Source organism: Nakaseomyces glabratus, chromosome I (genome assembly GCF_010111755.1).
Source record: "Nakaseomyces glabratus chromosome I, complete sequence".
NCBI classification, from domain to species: Eukaryota; Fungi; Ascomycota; class Saccharomycetes; order Saccharomycetales; family Saccharomycetaceae; genus Nakaseomyces; species Nakaseomyces glabratus.
In genome coordinates this window covers 1,081,232-1,095,291 of record NC_088959.1, presented here as the reverse complement: position 1 = coordinate 1,095,291, position 14,060 = coordinate 1,081,232, and the positions used below count along the sequence as shown (strand labels likewise).

Genomic DNA, 14,060 nt, shown 5'->3' with positions numbered 1-14,060 from the left:
AGTTTCTATTGTCTTGCTATTTCCAATTATCGTGGGCATCTTATTGGCCGATGCCTTTTGATGGCGTTATTTCGTCTTCCTTCCTCATCCGCCGGGGAACCACTAGAAATGGTAATCCTTTCTGACTTCTTTCTATCCAAGGTTTCACATATCTATAGGCTTATCTATTGGCTTAGATGCGTCTAGAGTGTTATCTTACCGTTTTGGGTAATCAAACAATAAAAATTCTCAGAGTCAAAACATAACAAGTGGGCGGAGTAGTATCTCCTATCTTATCTTATCTATCCCTTGTTTATTGACAAATCGGGAACTAATATGCTTGATAAGGATAATAGTGTTCTCATCACTTTACCCATGTTTGAAGCAACAACGCAAACAGTCTCCTGTGCTTAAAATACCTCACAACCCTTCGCACGTACTATTTTGTTGCCCTAATAACATGCACACCCACACATACACTAACATATACACTAACACATACACTAGCAGAGACAGCTAGATGATTGGTGTAGAGAGAGACTCCACCCAGAAGAACCAAAAGGAAACTAGAAGTTGACTCTAGATTGCTCTTTCATACGTATTATCACATGTCATTTTCGTACAATGTTGTAGTTTTTTTAATTTCTATTTTTCTGATCATGTGATACACCTGTATGGAATTGGAGTTGTATTGCCTTGTTTGATCCCTCTGGATATTTATCACCTTGGTTTGGCATGCGACTTCACAGAGGTTTTAATCTCGCGATTGCTAAAAGCGTAGAAAATAGCTATCAGAGTCCGTTGATGATCTGTCTACATCTCATCTGACTTTCAAAATCCACATGATTTTTGTTTAATCTCAATTGATTAAATCTTATCTCATTGATTTATCGATTCTCGGAGCAACAAAAAGTGCGTCTTGCAAATACGTTTGCTGTTCTTACCATTACCATCATACTGATCAAAAAAAAAATCAATTGCAACTACGTTTGTCCAAAGAGCTAGGCATTTGTTTGCTTTCCCTGTTTTTTTTCTGGTTAAAGCTGTATAGAAGTTGAAGCTCCATTCAGTAAAGAAAACTATAGCCTACTTATATGATAGTCAAGTTAGAATTGTTGGTGTTCGATCGTTAGCATTTTTATATCCCTTAATTGATTATTATCTGCTATCTTTCATTATTTTATCCTGGGTTTTTGGCTTTGATCTTTCTGCATAATGAGTAAAACTACAGCTACATCAAACCAGTATATTTGTTACAACACAGGTTTCAGCACACCCAACATTGAACTTAATGTTGCTAGACAAGATGTTATAGAATTGATAACGAGTGCCAGCGCCCCTGATAATGTGCTGGCAAAACTATTCAGTTATATTCAGTTACTACTGAGATTTAAAGCAACAAAAGGCATCGACCATGAATTAACAATCACTACGTTAAATATCGCTATTGCATATGAGAAAATGGTTCTAGAATCTATGACTGTGGCATATACAGCTGGAAGGACGGACCTATGGACAACTGCCAGTGACTACTTGAAACGCGCAATTGGAATACTACTATTCCTCAAGTCAACTGATTGGCTACATGGAGATGAAGAACTGTATCAATATCTACTAAGATATACTAACGAAATGGGCGTACTACAACAGCTTAGTGTAGTTTTAGTAGCTATAACAAAACTGCGATCCAATTTGTACAAAGATTCCATCCTCGACTTGGATCACTCTAATGACTTAACGCAGAATATTTTGAGTTCAAATAACATAACTCTGTACTCAAGAATGTGTATCAGTGCATTAGAAACAATGGTTGCCATTCTTGGCAAACACTCATCCAATACATTGCCCATTACTATTATTAACTCTTACAATGTCGATTTTATAAAAGTTTTAATATACTTATTGGTGTCATTGGAGCAATATGAAGCAAATAATGTAGGACACGCGATGGGCTTTTTGAAGTTATCAAGAAAATATTTAACGAGAAGTATTATGAAAACAACAGATCTACAAAGCTCTTTGGATTCTATTATGGTGTTTGATGGGCATAAGAAAAACCTGAAAGCTGCTAGCTTGGGTAAATTGAAAAATGTGTTCAAAAAGGAAAAAACTGTGGATTTTAATTCCACCTTAAAATCATTAAAAGTAACGTTCAACAAGGATAATTCCAATGACCCTTTAAGACCACTTCTATTGAATGTTCTTAACGACCTAATTTTGCCCCTTTTCCTGCTTCTGAGTTACAGGTATGAGAAAACTAATCAATTATACTCATTTCAAGAGCCAATTGAGGATGAAGATATGTTGATCAGAGATTTACCGAAGGCCATTATTATGAATTTGAAAAGTATATCGTGGAAAATATCTGATCAAAATGAACTTATTGAGGACACAGCTCTATCTATTGGACATGATGAATATTTTTAGCGCAATTGCATGAAGCATAATAAATCTTTTGCCATCATAACATTATTTCTACATTCAAGGTGTTTTGAAGCGGTTAATTGACTACTCGTTAACTTTTAAATAATAGGTTATAAAATATTGGAAATCATGATGTGATTATATCTCAATTTCTCGAATAATATGCATATAATGACAATTATGTTGCAACAACATCCTGTTCCTAACTTTGGTATCATGTTAATTATTCATATTTCGTTGTATTTTATGTTGCAAAATCCGCAATCTTCCATGCGGTGATGATCGCAAACATTTTCTGCCAAAATATATAATCTTAATACATGTACTTCTAACTTTCCAGATGGTATACAACAATAAAATGGTCTCTTGGCCCAGTTGGTTAAGGCACCGTGCTAATAACGCGGGGATCAGCGGTTCGATCCCGCTAGAGACCATTACTTTTTTGTCTTTTTGCCTCTCGCAACATGTGCTTGTAAAATATATAGATATTTTTGTCATTAAGTTTGTGAATATGCCAGTATTAATAGATGTTTTAAAAATGTATATATTATTCTATGTGCTATAGACTACCATGCAATACCGCTTAAATACCCACTACCGGGTAGAAAAGCATCGTTCTCTAAGTTGTCTTCATCCGTATTATTTGTTCCAGGATTTTGAAGTAGTGAGGGAAATTCTTCAAATTCTAAAGTTGGTAAAACTTTTAATCTTCTTGAAGCTTCAGCCTCCAGTAACGTATCATAACTCCAGTCAAGGAAATCCTCCATATTATAATGCATCTTCTTAAATTGTTGCGAGAAGATTTTTGCCAGAGTTGCTACATTTGGATGGTAGTGGTCCATTAGGGTTTTTAACTCCCATAATGAAGATTCCATTGCATGCGTTTGCTCTGGATCTACTGCAGCAGCATCAAATGGATCTTTAAAGTTTGTTTGAAGTTCAGCTAAGGCTTTACGCTGATCCGGTGTATGGAAGGGGTTGGAAACAAATGCTGGGTCATGTATCATTATCATACAACTTGGGTGTCTTTTTAGTAGATTGTAGATAAATGGCAATACTGTGACGATTGCTCCAGGTGGGGCGGATATAGAGAGCCTTGCTAATTTTTTTATGAAGGAGGCAACCAAATGAGCTGATAAATGTGTAGATGATAAGAAAATATCCATTAGTCTGAAAAACCTTGATCTATACTTCACATGCATCAGGTCTGGAGTGAGCAGCTGATAAAGTTTTCCATAAAAATTAGGGTATTCTAAACCTGAAGACTTGATCAACTCAAATAAACCATTTAAGGCCAGTATTGGAACAGCATCAGCATTAATTGTTTTGGAGCTTTGGAGATTATATGAATCGGTTAAGAAATCCATCAATTTCGTCGGATTTTGTAAATAAGGCACCACTCTTCTATGAAGTATTAGAAGAATGGTTTTATATTGGCTAATGGAAAGTTCGCTATTCAGTAATAGTAACCAATTTTTTTCAAGGTTAGATTTGAATTTAGACTCAGACTCAATTGCTTGAGGAGGATTGGATACAAATATCTCTAGTTCAACATCACCATTAGTTAAGTATCTATCATGGTTGACAATAGCTAGCCATTTGGCTGCGATGTGTGAGCTTGCATGTAGCTCCTTGCTCTCTTGTAAGTCAAGAAATTCAGATAAAAAGTAGAATTGAACGTCAACAAACTCTTTAAAATATTTCTCGGTGAATTCTGTGATTAAGGGGCTTTGTGATTCTCCAGTCTTGGGGTCTAACTCAAACTCTTTTAGATTTGAGTCAAATAGGGCTTTAATTAGTTTTCTGAATGATTTGTTTGGGAAATATGTGGCATCTTTGGATGATGCAAAGTGTATTGACTCTTGTTCAAGCAGCTGCATGTAGACATCTAAACAATCCAAAGTTAATGAGCACTCAAATTCAACTTTTGATATAATTTTTAGTAAATTGTTTTTGAATGATTCATATATTTTCCTACACCACTTATTGAATTCAAGTATCTCAGGTTTTTTAACATGCAACGAGAGCTCATTCTTGCTAAACAGTTTCTTGAATATTTGAAACAATGCCACAACTAAAAATCTCAAACTTGCTTCTGTTTTTTCATCTTCTAGATCAACAGATTCTTCAAACTTTAAAGACTGGACTAGTTTCACTATAGAATTATAGTCCTTCCTATCATCACTAGCGGTGATCTTCTTTGTGATTTTCTTGGTTTCCTCTATTGTCAGCATTTGTATCCCTTTGTCTATGATAAATTTGACTCTAATCTTTTAGTCCCTACCTCCAATCACAATTAAATATTGTTAATAATATGTGGTCTGATATCAAGATTTAAAGACCTAATTGATAATATATCATTAAAATTCTCAAACTGTAACTCATCTCATCGCAATATAAATTTTTTCATACGAAAGCTCATCGCAATTTTTGAAAAATTTTTTGGAACTTTTTTTTACTTCACAGTGCAAGGCCGTCGAAGTGAGAACTTCCAAGCAGGATATAAAAGGAAGAATGATTTGGTTCAATGTTTTTTAACTTTTGTCCTGAATTCACTTTTACTTTTTTTTACAAAGTGTTTTTTTTACCTTCTTTCTTAATATAACCAATGACCTTCCAAGTTTATTAAGAAGACGATGAAATTATTTGCGTGAATCCTATTCGAACAATTCTTCTTGCGATCCTATCGTGAGGTTTTAATGGAGAAAGCGGTACCAACGCAGACCTTATTTCTTGTTACATCCCTAGTTTCTTTCGAGGAGCTAGTTTTCTGGACGCTACTAGAAAATTCTGATTCTTTTTTTTTTCTATTTCAGTTAATCTACGAAATGATGCTAGAAATTGAAATGGAATAGAAAAATAACAATGCTTGAGAAGGTCTCTACATCTTGATTTTAGTATGTCGATGTTTATCAACGACTTAATATATATCCTGGTCTGTTATGTAAATAAGTAGTCTTTTGTCAAAGCGGTTATTACAATTGCTATGAGGAGGCAAAAATTGTACATTGGCATAATGCGGTGTCGAAGCTCAGTTATGTCGCATCTTAGCGATGGAAGGTAGAGTAGAGTAATAAGTAACATCCCATTTTCTTCATTTGTGATTGCATGATAGTTCCAAGAAATCGACAATCTCAACTACAATGGGTACTGTCAAATTTATTTGATAGTGTCAAATTTTATATGTCCCGCAAGGCACTAATTTGTAATTTAGTTCTAATAAGATTATTCAAGTAGCCAAAGCTATTTAGTGCTACATACCCAAAGTGAAATTTTACTCAAGGTATAAAGTAATGAAATACTTGGGAAACATGGTGTTTCCCAAGATAAAAAGGAAGGGTAAACTAAGACAGGTACCAAGAAGCTGTACCTCAATCCTTCAGAGGAACCCTATATGGTATTGCATCCCGCAAATATTACAAGTACCGAAGAGTAGCACGGCATGTAATAAGCACAAGCACATTTCGCTAGCATAGAACACATCTGGTGTTAGATGTGGGATAAGATCGGATAAAACAGCTAGCAAATCTATACTGCTCCTGTTTTTTTCAGGCTATGTAATTCCGATCTTTACTACTATTCTTTGTTTTCTTTTTCAATTTGCCACCAGCTTTCTACAAGTAACTGTCCCATCTCGAAAAGAAATTCTGCTAATCGAAGAGCAGAGCAGCGTCCGTCTGGGTGTGTTTCTACGTATTCGTGTCTCACTGTTGACAATATTTCATAAAAACTCTTCAAAATCCGCAAATTACTCATCGATTTTTGGATTTTTTTTTTCAGTTTTTTAGAAAAAATTCATTGCCCATTTAGCAATCAAAGCTGCGCAGGAAAGTGACTCTACATGAAGAGAGCCTCGGTGTCCGTTCAAGTGACTGATTAAAGGTGAAAAAAAAAATTTGTTAGTGCCATGAGAAAGTCTCGAAGCAAATCAAGCAATCGAATGGAAAGTATATAATACTGGGTGATGATCGGTTGATTATCAAGAACATTTCCTTGTGTATACTCTCATTTTAAAATATTGCCATTTTGCTTAAGAAATACTTTTTTTTAGATTTAGTAAAACTAATCACATTACAAAAAAATACTTGTACTACAATAGCATACTAATATGTGTGGTATTTTTGCAGCTTACAAGCACCAAGATGTGCATGCTTTCAAGCCAAAGGCTCTTCAACTATCTAAGAGAATTAGACACCGTGGTCCAGATTGGTCGGGTAACGTTGTCAAGAACTCCACTATCATGGTCCATGAAAGATTGGCCATTGTTGGTTTGGATTCCGGTGCTCAACCAATCACCAGTGAAGATGGTGACTACACCTTGTGTGTCAACGGTGAAATTTACAACCACATTCAGCTAAGAGAACAATTCCCAGATTACAAGTTCAAGACTCTAAGTGACTGTGAACCTATCATCCCAGCTTACTTGGAACACGACATCGATGCTCCAAAATACTTGGACGGTATGTTCGCTTGGTGTCTGTACGATGCTAAGCAAGACAGAATTGTAGCTGCAAGAGATCCAGTCGGTATCACTACCTTGTACATGGGTCGTTGTTCTTCTTCTCCAAAGACTGTTTTCTTCGCTTCTGAATTGAAGTGTCTGACAGATGACTGTGACGAGATCACTGCCTTCCCACCAGGTCACGTCTATGACTCTAAGACCGATCAAATCACCAGATACTTCACTCCAGACTGGATCGATGAGTCCCGTATTCCAACTACTCCAGTTAACTTCAAGGATATCAGAGAATCTCTAGAAAAGGCTGTCAGAAAGAGACTGATGGCTGAAGTCCCATACGGTGTTCTTTTGTCCGGTGGTTTGGACTCTTCCCTAATTGCATCTATCGCTGCTCGTGAAACCGAAAAAGCTAACGAGGAAAACGACGCTGCTGACAACGACGCCTCCGCTTCCAAGCAACTGGCCGGTATTGATAACCAAGGTCACCTACATACTGCTGGTTGGTCTCGTCTGCATTCTTTCGCAATTGGTCTTCCAAATGCGCCAGATCTACAAGCTGCCAGAAAGGTTGCTAAATTCATTGGCTCTATTCACCACGAACACACATTCACTCTACAAGAAGGTCTAGATGCCTTGGATGATGTCATCTACCACTTGGAAACTTACGATGTCACCACCATCAGAGCTTCCACTCCAATGTTCTTGCTATCTAGAAAGATCAAAGCTCAAGGTGTGAAGATGGTTTTGTCTGGTGAAGGTTCTGATGAAATCTTCGGTGGTTATCTATATTTCGCTCAAGCTCCATCTGCTACTGAATTCCATATTGAGTCTGTTAAGCGTGTAAAGAACCTACACTTGGCAGACTGTCTAAGAGCCAACAAGTCTACCATGGCTTGGGGTCTAGAAGCTCGTGTTCCATTCTTGGATAAGGAGTTCTTGCAATTATGTATGAACATTGACCCTAAGGACAAGATGATCGACCAATCAGCCGGCCGTATCGAGAAGTACATCCTGAGAAAGGCTTTCGACACATCTGATGAGCCAGACGTAAAACCATACTTGCCAGAAGAAATTCTATGGAGACAAAAGGAACAATTCTCTGATGGTGTTGGTTACTCCTGGATCGACGGTTTGAAGGACACTGCTGAAAGAGTCATCTCTGACACTATGTTCTCTAACCCTAAGATTGAATGGGGTGAAGATATCCCAACTACTAAGGAAGCTTACTGGTACAGATTGAAGTTTGATGCTCTTTTCCCACAAAAGACTGCTGCTTCTACTGTCATGAGATGGATTCCAAAGGCCGACTGGGGCTGTGCTGAAGATCCTTCTGGTAGATACGCCAAGATCCACGAACAACACGTTACTGCTTAAGCATTACTCTGTAAAAAGAAAAACTAAAAAGGTGTATCTTGGAAAATATAGCTAAAGTTTAATAGTTGGGCCTAAAGTGGTTCTTTTTTTAGTTCACTTAATAGAGATTTGTAGGATTAATCGGATACATAATAACTCGAGCTAAAGGAGATATTAATTTTGTTATTCTTCCTTTTCACATATGGCACACTATCTTCAAATAGTGCAAAACAATGTTCTGACAACAAATATTCAACTTGATGACTGTTATACATGAGTTGTATATGGTGAGATCAGGAATTGGTAATTATATAGTAGGGCTGATGTTGATGCTGTCATACTGGCAGATCTTCATCTTCCTGCTTTTAAGTGACTGGCACTTCCGTTAACTGTATGCCTATGGAACATCGCATATGCAGTAGATTATAATACGTACAAATGATGCATAGAACACATAATTTATCACTATTTATCTCAAGATAGGACACAGTTTGTTTTTTCAAATTGACTTTGCAACACACTGATTAGCTTGCTGTCTGAAATTTTCCAGATGACTAATTAATAGAGACAAGGCATCGCCTTAGATAAATGGGGGCAGGGAGCCAAGCAACGCTAGAAAAAAGAAGTTGGAATTGTCAAAAGAAGTGATGTCCAAAGCTTCAATTCTTATCAGTAACTTATCTTTTTTTTGACTTTTTGATTTGTTCAATTACTATGACAATTCTATCCTGGCTATTCAAGTTTAACATATACTTCCTTATGCCAGAGAGCGATTAGTGTTTGTCGATAATAAAACAATAAGCAGCGACAATATTATATAAAAACTCATTTAATTTCTACTAGACTGCACTCCTTCTATTTGAAGAACATTGGGTGTGGAGTTTTGACGGCAGATAAGTAACAAAGATATCAAAATACCGTTGTGTCTGATGTCAATATTGCATTTTTAACTACTGGAATAATTTCATACTTTTGCATTAGCATATACAATAATTAATCGAAGAGGTATTAAGCGGAACAATGAAGAGTCCACAACAAAGAAGGAAAAATAGCATTTTATCAATCTCAGAGTCTATATCGGTTTCTCTGGGGTTGCAATATCCTGAGGGAAATCGTGATGGCAGCATTGATAGATTAAATGAAAGCAACAGCTTGAACGTTAACGCAAGGCCGAATACCAAAAATGTTGGGATACCAAATAATGATACAAATACTTTCCTAGGGAGATCATATGTCAGCGGAATTTTAGGCTCTTCGTTACCTCAGGGAGGCGAGCGAAATACTTTACCGGTTAGTAATAAATTTGGGTCAAGAGCGATCCATGAGCAAAACAAATTGCATAGACAAACTGCTGCCATTGCTGAAGAGTTTGATGACGGAACGATAGGTGAGTCACCTTCTAGTTTAAAAGAATATTTGAATTTACTTGATGAAGCTCAGGAAGAAGAGTTAGATTTAAGGAATAGAAGGGATTTAGATAACGATCTAATTACTGACAATAAGACTCCTGTTAGTATAAATTTGAAGCGAGCGACTGATCCAGAACTTGAACAGCAGACAGTTGCCCTGTTAACACCTTCATCCTCGAATAATGATAACTATGGTTCAGTCTCGCCTGAGGAGAATTTTCTGAGTGCCACCAGTAATTATGAACAAGAATCGACCTATCAATCTATTACTGTCGTGCCATCAGCAGGCTTTAGACAAATGCCAACTAGTACTACAGCAAAAGCGTGGATGACACTAAAAAGGGTCACTAATTACATGCCAGCTGCAATTTTAGGCCTTCTGTTGAATATCTTGGATGCTTTATCTTATGGTATGATTATATTCCCAATTACCGAACCTATATTCGCCCAGTTGGGGCCTACAGGTATCTCGATGTTTTATATCTCTACCATTATTTCACAATTCATCTACTCGAGTGGTTGGTCCAGTTTTCCTTCAGGTATTGGAAGTGAAATGATAGAAATCACTCCCTTTTATCATACAATGGCTCTGGCCATTAGTCAAGCGCTTCCTGGAAGAGATGATGAAATTATAACGACAACGATTTTTTGCTATGTTATAAGCTCTGTGATCACAGGGTTGACATTTTATCTCTTAGGGAAATTGAGATTAGGTAAGATTGTGGGATTCTTTCCAAGGCATATTTTAATCGGTTGTATTGGAGGCGTCGGTTATTTCTTGATCATCACTGGTCTTGAAGTCACAACTAGAATTGCTAAATTTGAGTATTCCATTCCATTTTTAACTAAATTATTTTTGGATAGTTCGATGCTATTCAAATGGTTGTTGCCTACAATTTTGACAATAATTCTTATCGTTACTCAAAAGTGCTTTAAGAATTCATTGGTATTACCTAGCTTTTATATCATAACCCTAATCCTTTTCCATTTTGTTGTTGCAATCGCACCAAATCTTTCGTTACATCAACTTAGAAAAACTGGTTGGATCTTTCCCGCTCCTGAGGTTTCTAGTAAGTGGTATGATCATTATAGGTATTTTGATATTGGTAAAGCACATTGGTCATTAGTTGTTAAACAAATTCCAACTATGTTAGCTCTTACTTTTTTTGGTATCCTTCATGTTCCAATTAATGTCCCTGCATTGGCAATGTCGTTACAGATGGATAAATATGATGTGGACAAAGAGCTGATTGCACACGGCTACTCTAACTTTTTTAGTGGTTTGTTTGGTTCTGTGCAAAACTACCTTGTCTATACTAATAGTGTTCTGTTTATCAGAGCTGGCGCAGATTCCGCGATTGCCGGTTATGTGTTGATTGTGTTGACTATTATGGTAATGGTTATTGGCCCAGTGATAATTTCATTTATTCCTATATGTATTGTTGGATCGTTGATATTTTTACTGGGTTACGAATTGCTTGTCGAAGCCATGATAGACCCATTTGGCAAGGTCACTACATTTGAGTATGCCACTATTGGAATAATTGTCTTGACTATGGGTATCTTTGATTTTGTTCTGGGTATAGTCGTTGGTATATTAATTGCCTGTTTCTCCTTTTTGGTCGATAGTACAAAATTGCAAACTGTCAATGGTGAATTCGATGGAACTGTTGCTAAAAGTACAGTATATAGAGACTTCACTCAAACGAGATTTCTAAGTCAAATTGGAGAGCAGATTTATGTTTTGAAACTGCAAAATATTTTATTTTTTGGCACAATAATATCAATAGAAGAAAAAATAGAAAGGTTGCTGGAGATCAGTGATAATGATGTTTCAAAACACAGAATTAAGTTTTTGATATTGGATTTCAAAAACATCAATGCGGATAATATAGATTATTCGGCAGCAGAAGGCTTTAATAGAATCAAAAGGTACACTGAAGCCAAGCGAATTAAGTTGATTATTTCTACGATTAGAGAAAGTGATAGAATTTATCATGTTTTCAATCAAGTTGGTTTACTACAAGATATTGAGTTATTTAATGACTTAAACAGCGCTCTTGAATGGTGTGAGAATGAATTTTTATATCAATACAAAGAATTAAGAGAGAAGGCTAGAAATAAGCTGCAAAGACGTTCTAAAAACATTAATGCTGCCATAGGAAATCAATTGAGAAGGTATGATCAAACTAATAAAAATCAAGGACCCACGAGCTCGCTGATGCAAAATTTGATGTCTTTATCTAATAATACACCTAGAAATTACCAACTTGTTTCAGCGGCACAACAGGCATTTAGTAATGAGCAACAAATCTCCACTGAGATTGACACCAAACTTAAAATACCTGATCCATTATTAAAAGTCCTATTATTTGCGCTAAAACTTTATAGACCTAACATTGTTTCAATGGATACAGAGAAGAGAACAGATGAAGTTGAGTTTTGGAAACAATTGTGCCCTTATTTCACGAGGAAAGTTTTTACTGCTAATACTACATTTCTTCATAATAACAACTTCTTCTTCCTTGTGGATGCAGGTATACTTAAGGTTATATACAACCTACCTGCAGGTTCTGTATATGAAACACTATCCAATGGTACCTGTTATGGGAAAATCTTAAGCAAACGCGATAATGAGAACATTAATCAGAACTTGAGAGTTCAAGTTGAGACTGACACTATCTTGTGGATAATAGATGAGAAAAGCATGGAAATAATGAAAATGGATAACATTGTTCTATATACAGAATTGGTTCTTTTAATTCTGGCAATAAGAGACACTCGATTCAAAGAATTACTAGGGTACACTCTAGTGAGTGCCTGATAGCAAAAAAAAGGCATTTCATTACTTCTTGTTTGGAAGTATGAAAATTATAAAGGCATGTTTATATACTTACTGCATTTACCTTACTTATCTATAGTACTGAAACGTTTTTAACTTACCAGTATGATATTATGTTAATTATGTCAATTATGTCAAATGTAAGATGTACAGTACTTCCAATCAACGGCTATTACCTAGTAGTATGACATAATATTATTTTTCAAAGTCCCATTTCAAATTGTGGATGCTCCTTATCTTATTTTAGTGGTGTTTTCTTTTTCTTAGCAGTCACTTTTGATCGGTGAGTGTCAGAACAAATAATGAAAGACTCAGAAAAGGTCCGACAACAACTGAATTTGGGAAAAATACGTCAAACGGTTAAGTCTTCCTGATTTCACTGGCCAGAAGAATATTTTTGTGAATTCTGCCATTGTTTGAATGTCAAATGATTATATATCCTGCATTGTTAGGTTCAATTTCATTGTTATAGTGATGGTTTCTTTCTTCCTTGAGGACTGGTTGAAAGTTAATTCAATGGGCCACTAAATATCTTTCCTTTAAATACTACATCTAGCAAGTTTTGAGTATTAGTTTTTTCATTCACAAATTTCTATTACTGAACTATACTTTTCATTGTAAGTCCAGCACTAACTGAAAAACATACGAATGTCCTATAACGGCACCACTAGTGATACAGATTATGAAGTGGAGGACATCTCCTCTTTCTCATCAGTAGATTCATATAAACCAGAGCCATTTACTGGACTAGAGCATACCAAGAATGAGAATCTCAGTAGAAAAGCTACAAATGCATCGCAAGGCACATATATGGACGATGCAACTTCGAAGCATAGTGGTGCAACATTGAAGAAATTGGACTCTTTGGCTATCGAGAAAGTTGTTACACAAAACGCTGTTGCCGGTAACTCAGAAACAATTGAATCTCTTAAAGCGAAAGGGCTGGATATGCAACGTAAGGCTATTCCGGATTATAATGCCCCATTGACCACTACGGGAACTAATCAGTTTCCGGAAGAGTACAGACTAGAGACAGATACAGGTCTAGTTAAAATGAAAACATTAGAGACGTTAAAGCGGAAAAGTACACAAGTATCTAGAAATAGCGATTTAAGCTCAAAGGACAAGAGTATATCGAAATCACAAAGTAACAAATCAGAAGTTAGTGATATCGCACAGAAGATCAACATGGCAGTTGAAAGAAACAAGAAAGAAATTGCTAAGTACCAAAAACACAAATCTGAAAAAGGCATCAAGGGTTTTTTTCATAGAATGTTTGATTAGGGCGTGTAATTGTATCTGCAGACAGGACTCTTGGCAAGTAAATGGTCAGAATAATCATGTAAATATTTTTAATAGAATTTCACCGGAATACCATATATTATTCCAGTACGATGAGATGCCCCAATTGTCAACCTGATCAAATGAGGTCTACTAGAATATTTCGGTGCAGCTATATTATTTCACGGGGAGTTTTTGAAAATAAAAGCCGACAAAGGGATGCCTTAATTTTCAAACTAAGAAAAATGAAATGAAAGCGATGAGCATAATAATTTGGTGATGGAGGGGATAGTTAATGCAGTAGTTTGAGGAG

The 14,060-nt window shown here is 36.1% G+C and overlaps 5 protein-coding genes and 1 non-coding gene across 6 annotated transcripts; 5 read left to right on the top strand and 1 right to left on the bottom strand.

The window, feature by feature from the left end:
* Positions 1–1,194: 1,194 nt before the first annotated feature.
* GVI51_I10505 (uncharacterized protein) lies at positions 1,195–2,406 on the top strand (the record flags this gene model as incomplete). Its single annotated transcript, XM_447706.1, has 1 exon — positions 1,195–2,406. One exon carries the CDS (start codon positions 1,195–1,197, stop codon positions 2,404–2,406), a length of 1,212 nt encoding a protein of 403 aa, XP_447706.1.
* Positions 2,407–2,763: 357 nt separating this feature from the next.
* tI(AAU)3 lies at positions 2,764–2,837 on the top strand. The gene has a single exon. It is a non-coding gene; the product is annotated as a tRNA-Ile (tRNA).
* Positions 2,838–2,969: 132 nt separating this feature from the next.
* Positions 2,970–4,637, bottom strand: NOC4 (ribosome biosynthesis protein NOC4; the record flags this gene model as incomplete). Its single annotated transcript, XM_447704.1, has 1 exon — positions 2,970–4,637. The coding sequence occupies one exon, from the start codon at positions 4,635–4,637 to the stop codon at positions 2,970–2,972; it is 1,668 nt and encodes a 555-aa protein (XP_447704.1).
* A 1,874-nt stretch (positions 4,638–6,511) lies between these two features.
* On the top strand, positions 6,512–8,236 carry ASN2 (asparagine synthase (glutamine-hydrolyzing) 2; the record flags this gene model as incomplete). Its single annotated transcript, XM_447703.1, has 1 exon — positions 6,512–8,236. One exon carries the CDS (start codon positions 6,512–6,514, stop codon positions 8,234–8,236), a length of 1,725 nt encoding a protein of 574 aa, XP_447703.1.
* Positions 8,237–9,235: 999 nt separating this feature from the next.
* Positions 9,236–12,448, top strand: VSB1 (Vsb1p; the record flags this gene model as incomplete). The annotated part of the gene is made up of 1 exon (XM_447702.1): positions 9,236–12,448. One exon carries the CDS (start codon positions 9,236–9,238, stop codon positions 12,446–12,448), a length of 3,213 nt encoding a protein of 1,070 aa, XP_447702.1.
* A 666-nt stretch (positions 12,449–13,114) lies between these two features.
* GVI51_I10395 (uncharacterized protein) lies at positions 13,115–13,750 on the top strand (the record flags this gene model as incomplete). Its single annotated transcript, XM_447701.1, has 1 exon — positions 13,115–13,750. One exon carries the CDS (start codon positions 13,115–13,117, stop codon positions 13,748–13,750), a length of 636 nt encoding a protein of 211 aa, XP_447701.1.
* Positions 13,751–14,060: the final 310 nt, after the last annotated feature.